The following is a 23,247-nucleotide window of genomic DNA, read 5'->3' on the forward strand; positions in this document are numbered from 1 at the left end:
GGAAGGTGGAGCTGTGGTGGTGGTGTGGGTATTCATTGCTTGCGATCTGCGTGGTCGGCAGTTTGAAACCACCTGTAGCTCTGAGGAAGAAAGATTGGGCTTTCTACTCCCGTAAACAGCTATAGTCTCAGGCACCCGTGGAGATCTCTCTGAGTCAGTATTGACTCCAGAGCAGCAAGCTTGGTTTCGCTGAAAAGAAGGGGTGGCACGCACTCCTAGTTTATGTACAGCGTCCGCATTCTCTTCTTTTCCCCAGGATCTCTGCGGCGGGAAAGATAACTGGCAGCAACCCCAGTAGGGGAAAAAATCTTTTCCCTTAGGATCTGATCCATAGTTCTGCTTGGATTAGGGTTTTCCTCCACTTAGGCCAACTGTTTTCACCAGTGGTGTGGGATACTGTCCTCAGTCAAACACAGATCTCAGGTTGACTCTGATGTGGTGGTGGGAGAGTGCCAGGGTGCCAGGGTAGGGGTAACAGTCTCACCAGGAACATCATGTGAAGGACAAGGGATAGTGCCCCAGGATGCAAGACAGGCAGAACCAGCAATTGTCGGATAGAAATTCTAGCTCAGACAGCAATACAGGTGTCTGTAACCTCAGTCTATCGACAAATCATTTAAGCAGTTCTTGCAGTACTTTTAAAAATCTCCTACTTCCTTGAAATTAAAAAAACAAAAACCTTTATTATAGAGTGAAGAAGAGTTGTAGTTTCCTTTTTAAAGATACAAATTTGTTTGAAAAGAATGACACAGAAGGGTTATGAGAGAAAGGAACACCGAGAATGTCAGGAAACCCAGATTGAAGGGTTTGAGAAGGAAGGACCGAGAGCCAAGGGAGGGGTTGCTGCAGGGAAATTCTTCTGAGCGGCCCGAGTGTGGCCCGGCAGAGATGGCGTGGCGTGATCCGCAGCACAGGACCATCGAGCTGACGTTAGGACTTTGCATGTTTTCAGATGGTTGCTCTGGAGAAAGCAGCTGGGGATGCCATTTTGAAATTCGAACCATTTATTCTTCATGTGCAATGTCGACAGTTGCAGGATGCACAGCTTCTGGTAATATTCTGTAATTTTACTTGCATATATATACATATGTATATGGATATGAGTACATTTACTTTTAAAATTTAAATCTATCAGAAAATTAGTGGCATGAGCTTATTTTATGATTTCTTTATTTGTTTCTCTTATCAATATATTTAATTTTAGATTTAGAAAAGAAAGAGTCCCTAACATTGCTGGCAAAATACAACATCCTAAGAGTCCCAAGGGTGTAGGGGTGCAATAAGTGGCAACGAGGGTCTACACATCTGACCTCCTGTGGCCTCCCTATTGCCACGAGTCGGAGGTCAGCGAAGCCTCTGCGGTCTAGCCTTCTTTACCTGTTCTGATACTGTTCCTTCCACGCTGCTGTACAACTATGTTAGGTTCAATAATTCTTTGCAGTGGCCATGCGGAACTCACAGAAAGTACTCACAATTAAGAAGGTTTATTAGGGAAGTCAATTAGTTAGCGCAAATCAGGATCAACATCAGTGCGGACACAGTCATTGGTCTCCTCAGCCAGCACCTTAGTCTCTCAGCCACATGGTAGCTAAGTCTCTCTCCTGTCCCGAGTCTCTCAGCCATGTGGTGCCTTTTTCTTTGCCTCCACAGCCCACCTGCCACTCTGCCCTCCAGTTTCAGGGCCAGATCAGGAGAAGGTACCCCATAGGCAGGCTCTGCTCCTCCGAGTTCTGTGGCTCAGTCTTTCATGCCTCTGGTCTCTTCAGCCTCCCCCATTTCCAGACAGATCTTACCCTCGGGCTTCTCTCTCTGCTGCTTCGAAGAGATCGTGTTTTCGGAGCCAGCTGACTAGTCGAACAGTCCTGAAAGGGGGAGTGAGGATTAAGGGAAAAAAAGAGAGACAGAAAGTATTGGGAGGGCAACAGTCTGATGGACTGAAGCACCCGAGTTTATTCTACACACTCCTTACATCCATGCAGAAACAACCCGGGGTTAATTATCTCATTGTTAAGCAAGCACATTTGATACACCTAGCAACTCTATCTTCTGCCAAGCCAGACACCCTTGAGAAAATAAAACCACCTGTTTTTCCAGACCTTGGATACTTTCTTGTCCTTGACAGTCTGTTCAAAGCGTAAAGTCACAGAAGAAATCAGCAAACACTGACACATAGGTCATGAGACTTCTCAGCTGTTTCAAGGCTGGTCTTCATGGCCTTCAGCATCGCGTCATTTCCACAAGGGTGCTCACGAAAACTGACCAGCCCCCTGTCTACATCGTCCCTCCCCCCATGCCTTTCAGTGGGAGTTACAGAGACGTGGGCAGCAGAACCATATTAAAATATTTCCCACCACCACGGAGAGCTACACATCAGGCTGCTAACCACAAAATATAACATCCAAACTGTGGTTTTTGTGTTCTTCCTTAAGCTTCAATTTAGAGAGTTTACTTCAACATTGTATATTTTGTTTTTGCCTACTGAACTATTAGGAAAAAAATACCATGGACCTACCATGTAAAATTAAGTGTTTCATGTAGTGTTCTATTTTCTTCCTAATTTAAATGAGTTCTAAATAACTCATTTAGTTCTCTATTTTCTCTCCTAGTTAATTTTTATACTTTCAGTATGTTCATATATAAAAATTAAATTGCATTATAAGCGTTCATTCAGCGCTTGCCTAATTGAATCATCCTGTGGCAGAGCAATCTGTGGAACAATGGCACTCTTGAGAGGAGACAGACCAAGGAAGTGGGCTCTACTCTTCAAAATATTCCAAGCATGAGAACAAATTGCTGGCAGAGAAGAGCACAGAGAGGGGCCTCCGAGACTTCTCTGAGGAGGTACCTTGAAGCAGAGGCTTTAAAGACACAGAAAGTGCTGAGCATACAACGGGCACAGAGAATACTCCACAAACGGAAAATCTACAACGTTCTGTAACCAGCAAGAACATGGTGTTCACAAACCAGAAAGGACACTGGGTTTGGAGGGAGAGCGGAGAAGAGATGAGACAGGATAGACACAAGCATTTAGGGAGTCGCTGGGAGGAACAAACAGGACACTCAGCTGCTCACCAAAAGATTCGGCGTTCAAGCCCACCTAGCAACGTCTCCAGACAGTCTTACTTCTGATGAGAAATCAGTCACGGAAAACCTGCGGTGTATGGCACGCTCTGAGACACCTGATGTTTCCATTTGTAGGCCAGCGTAGGGCGCGTGGGGTTTTCTGAGTGCAAAGAGAAGGTAGGGAAGGCGTAATTGTTTAATCGAGGACTTAACTGGTCAGATTTGTGTTCTGACACAAAGAGCCGCCCTCTTGATTGGAGGAGCCTGATGAAGTGGTTACGCAATGAGCTGCCAACCACAAGGCCCACAGTGTGACACCGCCAGGAACGACAGGGCTTCCTGCTCCCGGACAAAGCTGCAGCCTGGTCCGCTCACAGGAGCTACTGTACGCTGTCCTGGAGAGCCGCTGTGAGTCGGCATCGGCCCCACTGCAGTGCGAGCTGGAGATGGGAGTAAGTGGAGGGAGATGAGGGAGGACTTAGCTGCAGTGATCTAAATAAGAGATGATGGCACGTTTTCTCGGATAGCTCAGAAGGAAGTGAAACATATTTTAGGGCTCAACTAATACCAGGGTCATCGGAAAGGACAGGCAGAGAGATGAGGGTGCCTGGCTATAGGGTAGTACCCTCTACTGAAATCAAACATGCTAGAGGGTGCCGTGGGGAAAATCAAAATTGTGCCACAGGTGAGACAAGAAATAGCTATAAAACATCTCAGTGAAAATGTCCAGTACACAGATAGATAGATGCCTGGCACACAGACCGGAGGCATTGATGCGCAGACCACACTTGAAGTCACCGGACTAAGTGAAACCCCCGGGGCGAGCGTGTCAGAGGACCAGAGGGAGCAGGTGGAGCTCCAGCACGGCGAGCTTCTCTCCCCACGCGTGCACTTCCATGCCAAGGCCTGCACTGCCTGCCGTGCCGCTGAGCTCCCATCTCGCTTTATCCGTTCGTCACGGTGTACCAGGCTACATCACTGCAGCTTACCAAAGTCTCCCATTCGCCATACTGGCAGAGTGGTTACATGGTGGGCTACTAACTGCCAGGTCAGCAGTTTGAAACCACCAGCCACTCTGTGGGAGAGTGACAGTCTCGGAAACTCAGAGGGCAGCTCTACCCCGTACTTTCGGGTCACTGTGGGTCAGCATTGACCCGGACGGTGGTGGCAGTGAGCTTTGAGTGCATAGTATTCAGAGTGCCTATCCTGAGTTGACTCAGCCCTGTTCTTCCGGGCCCAAGCTTTCGTGGACCTCTTTACCTTCGGAGGAACTTATTTCCGTGGAATTGCAAAGACTGGGAATTGCACCCTTTCACGGCTGCTCGTTCACAGTGTGCTAGGCAATCATTTAGAGCCCAGGAGAAAGTGGAAACAAGAAAAGACACTGCCCCTAACAGCCGGTATCTACACAGAGGAGCTTCACAAAGTTCCAGGACAGAGAGAGCGTTGGAGACCAACAGCAGGTCGATAACCAAGTAGGTAACCGTGAACTTTCTCACATGGTCCGTGCAACGAGGAGATCCACAGGGCTCTTCTGGGGCGTGAAGCAAGTGGGAGCACCTCAAAGGAGTGATTCTAGAAGGTGTCCGAGGAGACAGAATTTACACAGAACTAGATGAATGAACAGAGATGGCAGAGAACTGCACACAGTACAAGGTGATACAGGCAAGTGGAGGCTGACAGCCGCGCTGCCCCTGTGAGGAACAACCACAGAACAGAAGGCAAGCCAGGTGAGGTGGAGAAGACAGCAGGGGCCAGGCACACCGGGGTATCACCCGCTTGATTTGTACTGCTTACCTTGTCTGTGGCTGCTGTGTGAGGCGATACTGGAAAGGAGACGGAGGGAAAGAAGAAGCTGATTGGGAGACTCCTGCAGAAATACAAGTGCCAGACGTGGTAGAGAGAGGACAGTGGATAGGAACAGAAGTGGATGGATTGGGGGTGGATTTTGGTGGTAAAATCTGTTGGAATTGGATGTGGGAAATCAAGGCCCACTTTTGGAGTTTGAGCAATTAGGTACCATGCACTGAGAATAGGAAACCCGGTGAGAGAAACAGGTTTACGAAAAACCGCCGATGTCAGGGTAGAGGTCTGGGCTGGAAATGGAAGCCATCGACATGTCTGTGGCGTTTCAACGAGGAGACCGGACAGGCTCCCACAAGGAGAGCATGTTGCTAGAGTGAGGTTTCTCAATCTAGCTCTGTCGACGTTTTAGGCTGTATAATGTCTCTGTGGTGGGGGCGGTGCTGTGCATTGTGGGATGATTAGCAGTGTTCCTGGCCTCTACCTGCTAGATCCTAGTAGTTCTCTCCCCGCACCCCTTCGCCAGCCCAATTGTGGCAACCAAAATGTCACCCGGCATTGGCATGTTCCCTGGGGTACAGAAAATCAGCCAGAACAGAGTGCCCCAAATGAGAGACAGGGAGCTTACAGAAACAAACTGTTTCATTGTGTTTGTTTTCTGAGGCCTAGGTCTGTCTAAGTAGTACTTGGAGGTTACTAAAGTGAAGTCATTTACGAAGCCGCCCTCTATGCTCAGACTATCAAAAACCTACTGTTCTCATTATTTTAACAAATGATTTTACAGAAAGGCCCTGCAGTTTGGGCCCTTAGAGTGACTTTTCCGTATTCAGGCTGCATTTCCTTTGTTCGTGTAGCAGTTCTCATCCTGATGACCTAGAAACAGGAAACAGCATAAATTCACTGCCAGTCTTTCCATATCGTGGTTCTAATCATAATAATCACGGCTTACATTTAAGGAGTAATTATTTACCAGACACCAGGAGAAATGTTTCACATGAATTATTCCAATTAATTCTTTCACTACCCTTTTAATTTGCTGCTAATCTCAAGCCTACTTCTCCAGAGGGAAACAGTTACTTTCAGAGATTTTTAAGTGTACGTGTATTTGTTTTTACCTTTATACCACACTGTGTCAGGAATAAAGTCACTTTCTGCCTTGTAAAAATAGGCAAGTGTACATTTTATTGAATATATGCCTTTTGGTTTTTATCTGACTTTTCCAAAGAGTCATTATTTCTAGCAGGAATGCAATCAAAGTCACTTTTAAGCAAAATTTATATTGGTACAAATACGAAAATAGATTTTGGAGTTCTATGTTTTTTGAGTTTGTGAAATGTCATAGAGGATCTGAGTAGCCAGATGAACTCAAGTTAACCTTTTTTTTTCTCTTACAGCATTCAGTAGCAATAGACTCTGGATTCAGGAACTCCGGCATAACAGTAGGGAAGAGAGGGAAGACAATGTTGGTAAGAACCTTGTGGTGACAGGTAGTTCTTTCGATGTGAAGTGATTAGCCTTAGAATAACTCTCGAATTCAGCTTCTGCTCTGACCCCTGCCTTCATCCTCTCCTGATGCCCTCCTCGTTCTCTCCTCATCTCCCCACTCAACACCTGCAGTGGCTCACGCTTCCTCTGGGGCAGGGTCCAGAATGGTTGGATTTATATTTGAAGTCCTTGTTTCACAGTCCTCTACAGCTTTAACCTGGTTGATCCTATATGCTCCTCTCCGTCATTCTCTACTAGGCACCGCCCTATCTGAGATTGAGTACAAAGGCCTCTGTTCAGGTGCTGGCTGCATCACACCTGTGCTGTATGAATGTGGGCGTGTGCCTTCTTCACTTGCCACCTGAATTTCCTGGCAGCCATATCAGAAGTGACTCCATGGCAGTGAGTTTGGTTTTTGGGTTGTCTCCTCACACCATTTTCCCTAGGACCACATCCTGGTCATCTATTTGCTTAAGGATTGTCTGAGGTGGTTTTTGTATTTCCTCTGCAGAATTGAGTAGTTGCAACAGATTGTATGGCACCATACAAGCCAAACCCGCTTCTGTGGAATCCGTTTCAAGTCAGAGACACTATAGGACAGAGTTGAACACCACCCCCAGAGAGTTTCCAAGGCTGTAAATCTTTATGGAGGCAGGCTGTCTTTCTGTCTAAAAGTCTCCCATGAAGCCACTCGTGGGTTTGAACTGCCAACCTCTGGGTTGACATCTGTGCCACCCGTGCTCCTCTCCAGTGCGGCACACAAAGTCAGAGAGGGTCTGTCCATCCCTTTACAGAGGGAGCCCAGGAGCAGGCATTGGACTGCTGACTGCACTGTCAGTGGTTCAAAGCCACCAGCTGTTCAGGGTAGAGATGACGTGGCCCCTGCTGCCGTAGAGATTCACAACATCTGGAACGCGAAGGAGCAGTTTGGCTCTGCCCTGTGTGCTATGCGCCAGAGCGGAGTGGATGCGTGTGGTTTAGTTCTGATGCCGCTATTGGAACAGCATGGCACTTCTGCACTGAAAGTAACCAGCAGATGCCTTTGTGAGTCTGCCAGAGTTCCTGCGCCGGCCCTGGCCCCGCCAACCTGGGAAAGTTTGCCCTGTTCTGATCCCTTGTACGGAGTTACAAAGAAGGTTCATCTCTAACTAGTTAAAGATTTGTAATTAAGTCACAACACATGCATGTGGTTCTTTTTTAAAAATCATTTTATTGGAGGCTCATACAATTCCTATCATAATTTATAGATATATCCATTGTGTCAAACATATTTGTCCATTTCTCACCATCATCATTCTCAAAATATTTTCTTTACACTTAAGTCCTTGGTATCAGTTCCTCATTTTTTCCTCACACTCCCCCCACCCCCATGAACCCTTGACAGTTTATAAATTTTTTTTTCATGTCTTACACAGTCCAATGTCTCCCTTCATGTTGTTCATCCCCCCAGGGAGGGGTTTATATAGAGAGCCTTGTGATTGATTCCCCCTTTCTACCCAACTTTCCCCTTACCCTCCTGGTATAGCTACTCATTATTAATCCTGAGGGGTTTATCTCTCCTGGAATCCCTGTGTTTCCAGTTCTTATCTGTACCAGTGTACATCCTCTGGTCTAGCCAGATTTGTAAGGTAGAAGCGGGATCATGGTAGTAGCGGGGAGGAAGAATAAAGAGCTAGAGGAAAGTTGTATGTTTCTTTTGGTGGTATACTGGCTGGTTTCTTCCCCACAACCCTTCTGTAAGGGCATGTCCAGTTGCCTACAGATGGGTCTTCGGTCTCAACTCCGACCTTCCCCTCATTCACAATAATATGATAGTTTGTCTTTGATGCCTGATATCTGATCCCATCAACACCTCGTGATCACACAGGCTGGTGTGCTTCCTCCATTTGGGCTTTGTTGCTTCTGAGCTAGATGGCAGCTTGTTTTTCTTCAAGCGTTTAAGACCCCAAATGCTATATCTTTTGATAGCTTGGCATCATCAGCTTTCTTTACCACATTTGCCTATGCACTTGCTTTGTCTTCAGTGATCCTGTCAGGAAGGTGAGCATCATGGAATGCAGGCTATTAGAACAAAGTTTTCTTGCATTGAGGGAATACTTGAGTAGAGGCCCAATGTCCATCTGCTACCTTAACACTAAACCTATAAATATATGCACAATATCATATAAAATATATTTGCATATGTACATGCCTGTATTTAGACCTCTATAAATCCCCTTTGCCTCCTAGTTCTTTCCTCTATTTCGTTTTACTTTCCTGTCTCTAGCCCAAGGCCTGTTGCCACAAGGCAAAGGCCAGGCATGCCTCTATCTTTCCTTCTAGCGATCTCACTCCAGCTGTCGGGGCAACACTCTTCCTTTCCCGCTGTGTTCATTCGCTCATTTACTGCAGCAGCTGCAAAGAACTCACAGACAGTACTCACAATTGTGGAGGGGTCATTAGGGAAGCTAATGGGTAACCACAAGCCAGAATAACAAAACCCAGTAAGGATAGTCGTTGGTCCACAACAGGACCTCTTCTCAGCCAGCATCCAAGTCTCTCCCTTTGGTACTCAGCCTCTCAGGCACGTGCTCCCTTGGCCTCTGCCTCTGAGGACCATGAAGCCAGCCCACTGCTCCGCCTCCAAGCCTAGTGCTACTCCTCTGCTCAGTCGATGGTCTCCTTGTCTCAACCTCTGGGCTCAGCAGAGCATATGCTCTGCTGCTGCTCCACTTCAGGCAGGAATGTTGAATGTGCTCTACTGCTGGCTCTTCCTGATGATCTTAGGAATTCTCTTTCCCTCCTTTTGAAGTGACTATATATATGAATAACAACCAAGACTGACCAATCCCCACTATGAATGTTTCACACACCCTATTAGCCTAGTTCATCCCACTGGTGGAAGTTACAGAAACATGGATGGAAGAGCCACCTGGAGACAGCTCACTTCGCCCCAGCACCTCTCCGCTCTCCTCTAGCTTCACTATGTGTCATCAGTGGGTTTGGGCTACTGCAAGAAAAGCTTCAAAGCGTTTTCCTTCATTTAAAAGGTGGCCTTCCACAAACAAAGGTGATTGTATTGAAGAATTTTTTTCTGTGTAGAGGTGGGTTCCCTCATTTCAAAGTGAGGGCAAATTTGCATAACACTGAAGGGTGAGCAGTTGTCCATAAATCAGACATATGCAATGAGGGAACGGCCTGTATGAATTATCGGACTGTTTGGCAGAACCTGTATAGCTTAGTTGTTTTGAGTTTTAACTACTTCAGACTGCCCTATAGTCCAGCTCCCTGTATTTCCCTGCTTTCTGCTTGTGACGGTCGGCACCCATGGAGGGGGCTACAAAAGTAGGCATCTAGAAAGCGGGACTGCAGCGTAGCTCAGGCCTGTGGTACTGACGTGTGCCCCACTCACTTAGCACCACTGTTGCTTCTGGTGGCCCAAGCAAACACCACGCCGTTCATGTTTTCATTCGTTACAGGTCCCGTCACTCCCACCTTTCATCTCCCACACGTGACTCTGTCATTCCACCCGTCACGAGCCCTGCTTTGGCCATCGCCTTCCCTCACTTACGATTATGTCCTGATGAGTCTTCTTGCTCATGGTCTTCCCTTCGACCGTGTTCTCAGGATCTCCAAATATTTCCCACGGTATTGAGGCCTTCTCTATTTCTCTTCATCTACTAGTCTTCCTGATGCATCGCGTCCTCCAGTCATACAGAAATACGTGTGGTTTCCCAGCTGTCTGACAGCCTTTCATGTGTCTAGACCACGAATGTGTTGTTCCTTGAGCGGATGCTCTTCTCCCTTTCTCCTCTTCCTGTACACCGAGTGAAATTGCTACTTAAACCCCAAACCAATGTTGTATTGGTGTTTATCTTTTTGTTCATCTGTTTAGTTCTTGTTTTATAGTGTGAGCTCTAGCCTCACTCCATAAAGTTTCACTGAAAGGCTTTTGTGCCTTCTAATAGTTTTGGTTATTGTTTTTAGCCTCTACTGGGAACATGCGCAGTGCTACATCAACAGGGTGGTAGGTTGAATGAGCATGCAGCCACTTTGTGCACTGGAGCAGTTGCTTTACTGTGCTGCTTGCAGCATTCTTGGCACACTAAGACGCTTCGGCACCCAATGCATTTCGAGTTTCCATTGACGCTTCTGTAGAAGTTTCATTTATTTCCCTTCTTTAAATTGTGTACTAAAGCGATCTAAGCTTCACCAAGATTGAAACTGTTACAGTTACTGAGTTCTTTGATTTTATCTACTTCTCTGATGCCTTTCTTTAGAAATGACTTTATATGATGGGAAAACCTATTTAATCTCCTTCAATTCAGCTGGGTTCAGCTAAATTATTTCCAAGTACAAACATAAAAGCTTTTATGGAGCTACACTACATTTAAGAGTAGCCCTGGCTTTTTAAAATTCTCTTTGGTACCTTCATTAATAAGTCTTCACATCTAAATTGTGGTTTCTTTTGTAGGCTGTCCGGAGTACACATGGCTTAGAAGTTCCTTTAAGCCACAAGGGACAACTGATGGTGACAGAGGAGTATATTGACTTCCTGTTAAATATAGCCAATCAAAAAATGGAAGAAAACAAGAAGCGAATTGAAAGGTATATTGATTGGATATTTCCATGGTATTTTTGTATTCCTAGAAAATATTAGTACACAATCTTCAGTTTATATTCCAAACTGCATAGCTGTCCCTAGCTTTACCATGAACAAAAGAGATGATCAGGTAACAGGTGAGAGTAGGTCGAGCTGAAATAGGCACTAAATGGTGGGACCCAGGACTGCCAGCATGCAGCAGCAATGAGAAAATTGGAATCTTTCAGAGAAGAGAGCCCACCATTTACTGACCAACTTGAAGGCATCAGGACGGGTGCACGTGGCCCTGGATGTGAGCCATCGGAGGGTACCTAGAATCCCCAAGAAAGCAAGATCTCGGGTGAGAGGAACAGCCTGATTAAATTATTTAGTGTGATGCATGTTTTATGTCTCTGCACCTCTGACTAGTTCAAACCCCAGCCTGTCATGGCTTAGATCTAGAGGTGTCATCGATATCCAGGAGGGAGGGCTGGGCTGTCAATTTACATTGGTGTGCTTCTCTACATTGTTTTTCAAGATCACTTTATTGGGGGCTCTTGCAACTCTTATTACCGTCCATACAGCAGTTGTCTCAGGCCTATTTGTACACGTTGCCATCATTCTTTTCTAGACACTTACTTTCTATTGAGCCCTTGGTATCGGCTCCTCTTTTTTTATCTCCCACCCCCATACCCTTGTGGCCCCTTGATAGATTATAAATTTTTATCATTTGCATATCTCACACTGACCACCCTCTTCCTTCCCCCATTCTTTCTGTTGTTCTTCCTCCTGGAGGGGATGTGTGTGGTTATGTGTTGATCATTACAATCGTTACCCCCTTCCTCCCCTTCTCTTCCCCCTCCCCTCTAAATCAACAACAAGGGGCATATACAGATCCTGGGTGTGTTGGAACACAGCAGTCTAGCTGAGAGGAAGTATTGAGAGGTGGAAGTAGAGAAAGCATAATGGAAGGGCAGAAGGAAAGCGAAAGGAAGCAGGAAGGATCTAGGAAGAAAATCTGTGGATTAAGGAATAAGCATAGGTATATACATATATACATAGGTATATACATATACATACATATAAATACATTACTCCATAAAATAGAGGTACTGGCCTATGTACACATATGTATATGGCAATACACTGAGGTAGTGGATAGACTTCAAGCCTCTGCTCAAGCCCTCCCTCAATACAAGCACCCTTTGTTCTAACAAACTGGCATTCTGTGATGCTCACCCTCCCTGCACAGTCGCTGAAGACAAAATGGGTGCCTAAGCAAATGTGGTGAATAAAGCAGGTGGTGCCCAGCTATTAAAAGATACAGCATCTGGAGTCGTAAAGGCTTGAAGTGACAAAAGCAGCCTTCCAGCAGAGAAGCAGCAAGCCCACATGGAAGAAGCACACCAGCCGGTGGGATCATGAGGTGTCATCGGGAAGGGGTATAAGGCATCAGAAGACCCTTATCAAACAAATATCGAAAAACATTGTTGAGAACAAGGGGGTTAGGAACAGAGTCCAAAAGCCCATCTGTAACCAATGGAACATCTCCCCACAGGGAAGAGATGAGTTAACCAGGGGACAGTAAAGCACTATTAGAACCCACAATGTTCCTCTGATCCCTTGATGCTTCTTTGCCCCCCACTGTGATGACCCCACTGCTGCCTCTCACTGTGGACTAGACCAGACATGTGCACAGGCACAGAGAAGAGAGAAGAGCTCATGACATGGCATCCAGGACCAAGCAGCAATGCTTTGCTTTCCTTTTTCTTTTTTATTTAACGAATACCCAAAGCCTCACAACTAGATCAGTAAGTAAAATCATGATAAATGGAGAGAAGGTTGAAGTTGTCAAGGGTTTTTCCTTGCCTAGATTCACAATTGATGCTGATGGAAGCAGCAGTCGAGTTCAAAAGACAATTCACATTAGGTAAATCTGCTATTCTACAACTCTTCAGAGTATTGAAAACTCTGGTATTATCAGTCGCCTTAAATGCAGGTGAAAGTTGGACATTGAATAAAGAATAATGAAGTCGAATTGACACATTTGAATTGTGCTGCAGAAGAACATTGAAAGTACCTTGGAATGCTAAAAGGACAGACCAGTTTGTCTTGGAAGAAAATGGCCAAAGTGCTCCTTAGAAGCATGGTGGCAAGCCTTCGTTTTACATACTTTGGACATGTTATGAGACCAGTCCCTGGAGAAGGACATCATCTTTGGTAAAATAGGGGGGAAGATATAAAGAGGAAAGTCACAGTGGCTGTAACAATGTGCTCAAGCATGGGAACAATAGGGTGGCTGAAGACCCGATAGTATTTCATTCTGTTGTACATAAGGGTTCTGTGGGTTGGAACCAATTTGATGGCACCTAACAGCAATAACATTTAAAAAAATTACTACTAACATGTTCTTTTTCCCCTCTCTCTCATACCCTGTCTCCTTTATTCCTAAACTCATTTTGAAGTTTCTGTTACTCCTCTCCTGTGCCATTGGATGGACTTAAGTGCCCACACACAGCCCAACCTTCCTGCCACCCCTTACTGCTATATCAGGATTTTGATGAAGCAACAGAAAACATTGATCCACATGGAAAAATAAACAGGAGAAACAGCCACAAATAGTGAACGACACCACCCCCCCCAAATGGCTGAACGCGAATGAAACCCAAAAGACAAATAAAAACTAAGATGACAGGATTTGTAGAGGAATAAGAACAGAAGGAAATGGACAGCTGAATTTGTGAACTTGAAGACATTTTTTACTTCAGTTTACAAGAATGAACAACAAAAAGAGCAAAGAAGTCTGAATAAAGTTCATAATTATAAGAAAGGTAACTATCCTAACTGTGTCTCATTGGGATTCCAGAACAGGAAGGAACAAACAAACCCACAGAGAACATAGCCCCAAAAAATTTCTGGAAAAAACATTTTTAACAGCATAAAAGGGGAAAAGTAACTACTCAGTAAGTAGCGAGAACCCCAAACGGGATATATCCCAAAAGAAGAGCAGCATACCACATGGCAGTCAAACTCAAAAACCAGGAGAGGATTCTGAGAGCAGCCAGGCAGATAATAATAACAGCCAAGGAAACCCATAAGAAGGATTTTGGATTTTTCAGCAGAAACCATCAAGCAAGAAGACAGTGGATGACATATAAAATCCTGGTAGAAGAAAACATTATCAATCAGGAACCTTCTATCCAGCAAAATTATCACTCAAATATAAGAGAGAGATGAGTATTTCCAGACAAGGATAAATTAAAGGCATGTGTAAAGGAGAACTGGATCTTAGTACCGGTTCCATCACAAGTTACTCAACTCTCTTGCCTTCATTTTCTTCACCTCTAACTTGGGGGAAATATATGCTTTATAAGAAAATTCGTATAATGTAAGTAGTGTGTGCATTATGTTATTGAATAATTGTTAGTATAGATGTAGCACATGTGTTGAGTTCTATAAGTTTAATTGCTTCATAGAGTATTTATTAATGCACAATGAACTCAACACAGACTCCCTGCCGTGGAATTGATGCCAGCTCACGGCAGCCCGTAGGACAGGGCAGAGCTGCCCTGTGCATTTGCGGCTAAACCTGCAGGAGCCCAGAGCTCCTACTCGATCCGCCGAGCGGCTGGTGGTTTCGAGCCCAGCTCATAATCACTCTGCCAACAGGACCCTGTCAGTGAGCATCAGGTAACATGGGTTACACGATTGCGTTACTAAATAATTAATAGTATGCTTTGAATACCACATGTCCCTGTCATGTTAGGGATTCTCAGTTTAAAATAGTCCCCCCCCCCTTCTTCATTGACTCAAATGGGGAGTCAACCTGTAACTACACCAGTACCACAGTCCAGAATTTCACAGATGGAGTTCCCCACTTGAACCACAGAGTCCACAGCATTATTCAACTGGTGATTTTCTCATTTCTTGGAAGGATAGGATGAAACTTAGACTATCCCAGAGACCTTGTAGAGAAATTAATTCATTATATACAGTGAATGTTAAAAATAATCTCTAATGGAACCCTGGGTCAAAAAAGCTAAGAGGTGTCCTACCTGCACAGCAAACATTCTAACTAAAGTTAAAATTTCAAATAAATAAAAGAGCATTCAGCTGAACAACAAAATGCAGAGTTTGAACGCTATTACTTCCTTGCGTCATTCCAAAAGTGTACTTCATTTGTTAGATGCTAATCCAGTGAGACTGTTTGCTAAAATAGAGAAGGAAGCAAATCAGTTTTCTTTCTTTCCTTGAATTTAAAAAAGATTATAAATATAGCCCAAGATCAACTAACTATACACCTGGTGAAGTTAATTGAGCCATATTCACCAACTATAAAATCAAATTACGCTTTAATTCCGTTGCCTCAAAAGTCTGTTTTGAGATTATAGTCTGCATGCTGCTGTCGAGAGAGCCGTGCTCATTGCGTGAAATCAGTGGAAAATTAAGAAGAGTAAAAAGTGTCTTAAGATACTGATTAGAAGATTACATGTGAATTCAGAAATTGTGGACAAATTAGGGGGCTCCTTTCAGAACAGCTGCACATTCAACCAAATGCAGAGAAAAAACATTCCTCTTCTGTTTTGAAAAGAGTAAAACTAATTAAACATTGGAGGTGATGAGTTCTGCAATCAGATATTTAGTACTCAAATTTGTAGATAAAAAGTTTATATAAAGTATTAAAAATTTTAAAGTCAAATTCTAATAAGTAAACATTTCAACAATGAGCATTTTGACTGGAAATGTGAAAATGATGGGAGGAGAGTTAAATGCTGTAATCGAAGAAGGGTCTTGGTGTTAGTTCACTGGTGCTGCCATAGTGGGGGCGTCCAGTAACCCAAGGTGTTTCCTCACCGTACTGGAGAATCGGCTAGGAAGCCCAGTCGGATCCTGGCCTTGTCGTTTCCTCCCCTGAGCCTCTCCTCGTTCCTGATGATTCCCAGCTGTGCTTGGAGCACTTCACCTTGTAGACTGGCCTCACGTGCTTTTTGTCTTCTCCCTGTATCTGTCTATTCTGCTCTTTTATAAAGTACCATTTAGAAGTAATTTGTTTAAGGGCCCACCCTAGTGTGAGATGATCTCATTAATTTAAGACAAGAAAATCCTTATTTCCAAACAAGATCACTTTTGCAGGTGTTAGAATTTAGATACATATTTTGTGATATGAATTCAATTCATACAATGGTATTGTGAAAAAAAAATTCTAAAGCCTATTTCTGGTGGGAGGGTACTTCCAGGATTACTGGCAGGCAGGATTCTTGTTTTCTGAAGTGGGGAGAGGGGGGAAAGGTCTGCAAATAGCACTCTTCATTATGAACATAGAAAGATAATCCCATGCATAATTACTTCCAGGTAAACAATAGGAGTGTGATTTATTTACTAATTTAGAAAAGAAGGCTGTCTTTGAACCCATTGCTGAAAGGTTAGGACTTGGGTCTGATGAAACTATCCTTTGATTATGAGTAGAATGAAGCTAGCTATATTTCTTTCACCAGTAATAAGAACAATATGCAAAGAAGAGTGTTCAGTGAAATAAAGAAGAGGCAGATTCTATTAGCCTGTATTCTTGCTGGTAAGAATATAGGAAATATGAAAGAAAAAGATGATTGGGATGTCTCTAGGGGTTTTTTCAACACTAGTAAGTGAGCTGTTAAAGGATGAGCAAATGGAATATTTTTTGTCTGCCTCTTGCCCTGCCGCAGCTCCTTTCCAAACACATCCCCACTCCATCGGTAACCCGGTCCACTTGTCTTCAGTCTCACCCACGTGAAAAAGTCCATTGCGATTAGCAGCAAGTACTTTAGGCATTTCTGAAATAGGTAATCCATCAAAAAGGTAACAGTTAAGGATGACTACATATTTTTTTAAGAACGCTAGTTCTTTCAACAAATATACAAAGGGTTTTCAAAAAGCCGTATTCCAAAAGCTTGTTGAAGCCCTTTCATATGTGTCAGGAGGTACAAAAAGTAATGGACTGCCAACTACACCAACAACAAACCCACTTTCCAGGTTGTAAATCATGAATGAAGAGTGCCGCATCTTTCCCTGCAGAACCACCACTAGGCTTGAATCATCAACCTTTCTATTAGGGCATAACCATTGCATAGATACTAAAATTCAGAGATGAGTTGACATGATCCCTGCTGGGACAGTTTTTTTGTTTTTTTAATCATTTCATTGAGGGCAGTTACAGGTCTTATCACAATTCATTCATTGTGTCAAGCACAGTTGTATATATGTTACCATCATCATTTTCAAAACATTTTCTTTCTACTTGAGCTCTTGGTATCACCTCATTTTCTCCCTCCCCCACCTTTCCACCCTCACAAACCCTTGGTACTTTTTTTTTTTTTTCATGTCTTACACCGACCACTGTCTTCCTTTACCTACTTTTCTGTTGTTCATCCCCCTGGGAGGGGGGGGGGTTATATGTAGATCATTGTGATTGGTCCTCCCCTCTCCCCTACCTTCTCCTTACTCTCCTGATATTGCTACTCTCATTATTGGCCCTGAGGGGTTTATCTTTCCTGGATTCCCTGTGTTGTGAGCTCTTATCTGTACCAGTGTACATGCTCTGGTCTAGCCAGATTTATAAGGTAGAATTGGGGTCATGATAGTAGGGGAGGGAGGAAGCATTAAAGAACTAGAGGAAAGTTGTTTCATCGGTACTATACTGCACCCTGACTAGCTCAACTATTTCTTATGAATCCTTCTATAAGAGGATGTCCAATTGTGTACAGATAGGCTTTGGGTTTCCACTCCAAGCTCCCCCTCATTCACATTGATATGATTTTTTGTTCTGGGTCTTTGATGCCTGATACCTAATCCCACAACACTTTATAATAATCACAGTCTGGTGTGCTTCCATGTGGGCTTTGTTGCTTCTCTGCTTGATTGCTGCTTGTTTATCTTCAAGCCTTTAAGACCCTAGACATTTTATCTTTTGATAGCTGCTGGGCACCATTAGCTTTCTTCACGTTTGCTTATGCACTCATTTGTCTTCAGCGATAGTGTCAGGGAAGGTAAGCATCACAGAACGCCAGGTTATTAGAACAAAGTGTTCTTGCATTGAGGGAGTACTTGAGTGGAGGCCCAGTGTCTGTCTGCAGCCTTAATACTTAACTAATAAATATATGTACATAGATCTATTCCCTATAGTTATAAATATATTTACATATGTATATACCTGTATTTAGACCTTTATCAATGTCCTTTGCCTCCTAGTTCTTTCCTCTATTTCTTTTTATTTTCCTCTTGTCCCACTATCATGCTCCACCTTCATTCAGGTTTCAGTAATTCCTTTCAGCTACATTGCCCTTGATCAAGCCCCAGGCATCCTATGCCCTCCTCACCATATATTTTAGATCACTTGTTCCCTTGTCCCTGGGGACAGTTCTTATAGCAGCTTAATAGTGAGTTCAGGGAGGCCCACAAATAACTAAATTTCAACATGAAAGTAGATTTTCTAAGAAAGATATAAAATGGTCAGGAATTAAAAAGAAAATAACTGAAGTCAGGTATTTACGCAGAAGAATCTAATCAAGGAAGGCTTCGTGGACTAAACCAATGAGCCGAGTCTTAAGCCGGGCAGGACTTTATATGAAGAGCTCTGGGGAAGAACGGAGTTGAGTGACAGCTAGAAAGAACAGCAAGAACAAAGAAAAGAGGTGGTAGTACTTTTGCTATAAATAGGGATCAGTGAATGGTTCAACTTACCCAGATTTTTAGGAAGCGTGAAGCAGTCTGAATTTGTTTACATCCACTACTGTCATCCCTACTGCTTGTGGTTCTTCATATTGTGGATTTATCCTAGTATCTTGCCTATTCCTTAAATATCGCTCTCCAGGATTCTGTCCCTGCCCCGTGGCTTCAGTTACTTCCCTGGGCAACCCTTCCAAAGTACTGAGTCTGGGTCCATATATCCAATAGCCTTCTGAATATATTCACCTGAAGTATCATGCCAGCCCTTCCATAATAAATTTCTTATCCTACACTCAGTGCCAGAGGCATTTCCTTGGATCAACTTTTTATCATCATTTCCAGTGTTTCAGTGTATGCTTTAATGTGAGACAGAGACCTTGTACTCTGTTGAATTACAATTACTTCACTTTGCATATATCTTTTTTCCCTCTGCGATACTCACTTTCAAAGTACCGCTCTCTTGCCAGCTCCCCACCACCACTTCCGACACACACACTTTAACTGTCTTGCTCTAAACCATGACGATATCTGGCTTATAGCAGGAACCCAGTAAGTGTTTATTGAATGAATCAAGGCCTTGAAACTTAGTCCATTGTATTGAGTGCTGCAATGGCAAAGACAGTTTCTTACTAATTTTAATCTCATCATATCCAGCATTCGAATGATGCTTAATAAATATTCGCTAAAATTTGTTGAGTGAGTTTATGTGTGTCAGGGTGGGTATAGGGTTGGTTTGGGTTAAAGTTGACAAAATAAGTTAGTTTTTCCTTGTAAAATTTGTGCATGCATATACATATTATTTTTCACACAACTGGGATATTACATGAAGTTTACAATTTTTTAGTATTTACAGAGACTATTTTCAATATCATCAGCTAAACTATAAAATAACATTTTCAATAGTTGTGTATCATTAAAATCCGCCTTTATTTATTCAGTTGTGGAGCACATGAGAATTACCTTTAAATTTTTCCTACTAAGAAAATTGTGATAAACACTTGAAAATGATGTGCTTGAGTTTCTTTACTTTTAGGCTAAATACTATATTTTTAGGCTAAATACTTAGAAATATAATTTGGAAGTTGAAGGAAATAAGCATTTAAAGTTCTTTATAAAGACTGCTTGTCTTGCAGAAAATATGTAATGATTTTGATTCCCATTACTCTGTTTGGAAGGGAAATAAAATGCACTGGTTATTTAAATTATTTAAAAATAAGTTGTTCTTTTCCTTTACCAATTGTTTCCATACTTCAAATGTGATAAAAATAAGCATAGTATTTCTTTGATTTCCTGTATATTTATAAGTCTAATATGGGAATTACAAATCTTATGACACGTTCTATAAACATGTGAAGTTTACATAATTTATTTGTTACTCAATTTCAAAACACAGATGTAACAAAGGTGTTTATTTCTTTACAGATTGTACAATTGCCTCCAACATGCTTTGGAAAGGGAAAGCAGTGCTACTAAGTCTCATCCCAAGATCAAAGAGAAAGAGCTGTTGTACACTCACAAGAAGAACAGGACCCCAGGGACAGGACAGGACAGATGCACCACTGGAGAAACCGATAGAGAGCCTGCAGATGATGACGATGGTCCGGGATTCAGTGTTAGTCTCTTCCCTGAAGAATATTAAGCTTTACTTCTGAAGTAACTCACGAGAATAATGTTTCTAATAGATTTTATACAATTGCTCTTCGTAAGAGTATTTTAGTTGGGTGAGCTTATCCGTCTTTCATAGACGTACAGACAGTTAATGCGCAAAACTAGCTGGCAGTTTGGGGGTTCCAACATACCCAGAGGCACCTGACGAGAGGCCTGGGACTCTGTCCTTGAAAGGACGGGACTTTGAAAAACCCTGCAAGCGGAGTTCTGCACAGAGGTCACCATCATGTCAGTATCAACTCAGCTGCAGTGTATCAGTAATTCATAAAAGCGAGAAGTAATTTCTCTGCACCTATAGAGAAATCCACCTTTTAAAGACAGAGGTTTTTTAAAAATTGCTTTGTATAATTCTTTGTTCATGATGATACCTTTTTTTTTTTAAATAAATACTTTTATTGGGGGCTCTTATGTCTCTTATCACAGTCCATACATTCATCAGGGTGTCAAGCACTTTTGCACATATGCCGTTAATATTTTCAAAGCACTCTCTTCCCACTTGAGCCCTTGATATCAGTTCCCCATTTCATTCCCCTCCCTTCCTTCACCAACCCTGGATAAGTTATAGATTATTATTTTCATATCTTACATCATCCTCCGTCACCCCTGACCCACTTTTTTGTTGTTCATCCCCCTGAGAGGGGGTTTAATAGGTTGATCCTTGTGATCGATTCCCCTTTTCTCCCCCCACTCTCACCTGATCTCTACTCTCCTTGTTGGCCCTGAGGAGTTTATCTATCCTGGATTCCCTACTTTGCAGGCTCTTATCTGTAGCAGTGTTCATGTTCTGGTCTAATCCGATTTGTAAGGTAGAATTGAGGTCATGATAGTGGGGGGAAGGAAACACCAAAGAGCTTGTTTTGTGTTTCATCGGTGGAAAGTTGTGTGTTTCATTGGTGCCATACTGCACCCTGACTGGCTCATCTCTTCCCTGTGTCCCCTCTGTGATGGGATGTCCAATTGTCTACTATGTTAAGGTTCTCTAGAGAAATAAAACCAAGACACTAATATATTTATATAGATAACAAATAAACAGTTAATGAATCTATAAAGCAGTACAAATGGCTCAGTGCAGCTCACTTCCGTGAGACAGCTATTACACTGGCAGTCCTTCAAGTCTTGAGGGCCTCTACGTAGTCCTCTGTAGAGCGATTCAGGCTATCTGGCCACAGGCAGCAAACAGCAAGGCAGGTCACCAACAGTCAGCCAGATGACAGGGTCCGACAGTCCCCTGCTCAAGAGATGTATATTTCAGTAGCGTGGCAAAGCAGGTCTTGAAGGAACCTCAAATTACAGAGACACAGTCCATGGGTTAGGTGTACCACAGAAAAGGGCAGATGCCTGGATGCCAGATGCTTTTTCAAGCAATTAACATTAGGATCAGTAGCCTCTTTCCAGGAATGTAAAAGAAATTAAGTTAGTCATTATTAGTCTCCTATGAGAGGACAGCACAGTTCAGCAGTGATAAAATCCAACTAAACCAAACTCACTGCAGGAGTTGGTTCCAGCTCTCAGTGACCCTGTGGACAGGGTATTGCTGCCTGCTCCTGTAGGTTTACAAGACCCTAACTGGTCCTCAACCTTCCTGTGTCCGTCCGGGTACTTTAAAGAGACAAATCCACAGAAACTTGTGTATAAGAGAGTTAGATAAAGGGTAAGTGCACATCAAGACAACATCCCAACCCAGTGCTGCTTAAGTCCAACTTTAGCCCATATATCTGACACCAATCCACAAAGTCCTCCATCTCAAAATGCACGCAAGGATGCCGACTACAGGAGGAAAGCTGAGTCAGTGAATGTGTAAGCATCTCAGCGTTGGCAGGGGTCTTCACATGGCTGCTCCAGCACCCAGTGCTGCATCGGGGTAGGTCCATGTGGCTTCTCCTCAGGGATGTCTTACAGAAAGTGAGCCTTGCCACTTGAAGCAGGGAACTGACTAAAGCAGCTGCACCCTGGTCCGACGATCAGAAAGCAAGAGACCCAAGAATAAGAAAGGCGATACCAAGCCATTTATATATCCACCCTTCAATTAACCCCACATGTGTTTATCAGCCAGGTTGGCACAATAAATTTTATCTCACTTCTTAATGCCACGACCTTTTAATACAGTTCCTTATATTGTGGTGACCCCAATCATAAAATCATTTTGTTGCCACTTCATAAGTGTAATCTTGCTACTGTTAGGAATTGTAATGTAAATATCTGATATGCAGGATGTATTTTCATTCTTACAAATTGAACATCATTAAAGCATAGTGATTAAACACAAAAACAATATGTAATTATATATTATAAAATATTCATTTCTAATTACAAATCAATAAAATTTTGTCTTGAAGCATGGTGTAGCATGGGTAACAGTCTTCATGCCTGGTACTCATGTGGGCAGATCCACCTGGAAATGGATAGAGGAGTGGTGTCTCAGTTCTTAAGACCATCAGAAATATGTTTTCCCATGATCTTCAGCGACCCCTGTGAAAGGGTCATTTGACCCAACCCCCCCCCCAAGGGGTCATGACCCACAGATTGAGAACCACTGCCCTGTTTGGAGAAGCAGCTGGTGGTTTCGAACTGCTGTAGCTTAACACATAACCGATAAGTCACCAAGGGCTCCTTAGAGCTACTATACAACTCACTGTCGTGGAGTCAATGCTGACTCAAACGGGCCCTATAGGACAGGTTAGAATGGCCCTGCGAGCTTCTGAAACTAACTATTGAAGTAAAAAGTGCTGTCTTGCTCCCGCCGAGTGGCTGCTGGCTTTAAACTACCAACTTTGAGGTTAACAGTCCATAAGAGTGAAGAAAATTCTTTTTAATTTACTAGATTTGCATATGCATTCATCTGTGATGATTTTAGAAGAAATTATCTACAAAGTCAACGTATTTTAAAAAGCAGGTATAAGATCACATCTATAACAAGGCAAATTCCTGGTATGCAAATCTAAATGGCTATCTTTAGTAAGGAAGAC

General features: G+C 43.2%; 1 protein-coding gene across 3 annotated transcripts in view; it reads left to right on the forward strand.

Annotated features, from left to right (window-relative positions):
* TYW3 (tRNA-yW synthesizing protein 3 homolog) overlaps positions 1–22,401 on the forward strand; it is a 30,181-nt gene extending 7,780 nt beyond the window's left edge. The window contains exons 3-7 of one of the 3 annotated variants that reach the window (XM_075557351.1): positions 953–1,051; positions 6,261–6,332; positions 10,805–10,938; positions 11,161–11,273; positions 20,036–20,174. In XM_075557351.1, the coding sequence (XP_075413466.1) occupies positions 953–1,051; positions 6,261–6,332; positions 10,805–10,938; positions 11,161–11,248 (393 nt within the window). In that variant the 3' untranslated portion in view covers positions 11,249–11,273; positions 20,036–20,174. Of the gene's footprint in view, positions 1–952; positions 1,052–6,260; positions 6,333–10,804; positions 10,939–11,160; positions 11,274–20,035 lie in introns of all 3 variants that reach the window. The other 2 variants (XM_075557344.1, XM_075557346.1) reach the window with 2 other exon arrangements.
* Positions 22,402–23,247: the final 846 nt, after the last annotated feature.

Source organism: Tenrec ecaudatus, chromosome 1 (assembly GCF_050624435.1).
Source record: "Tenrec ecaudatus isolate mTenEca1 chromosome 1, mTenEca1.hap1, whole genome shotgun sequence".
Lineage (NCBI taxonomy): Eukaryota > Metazoa > Chordata > Mammalia > Afrosoricida > Tenrecidae > Tenrec > Tenrec ecaudatus.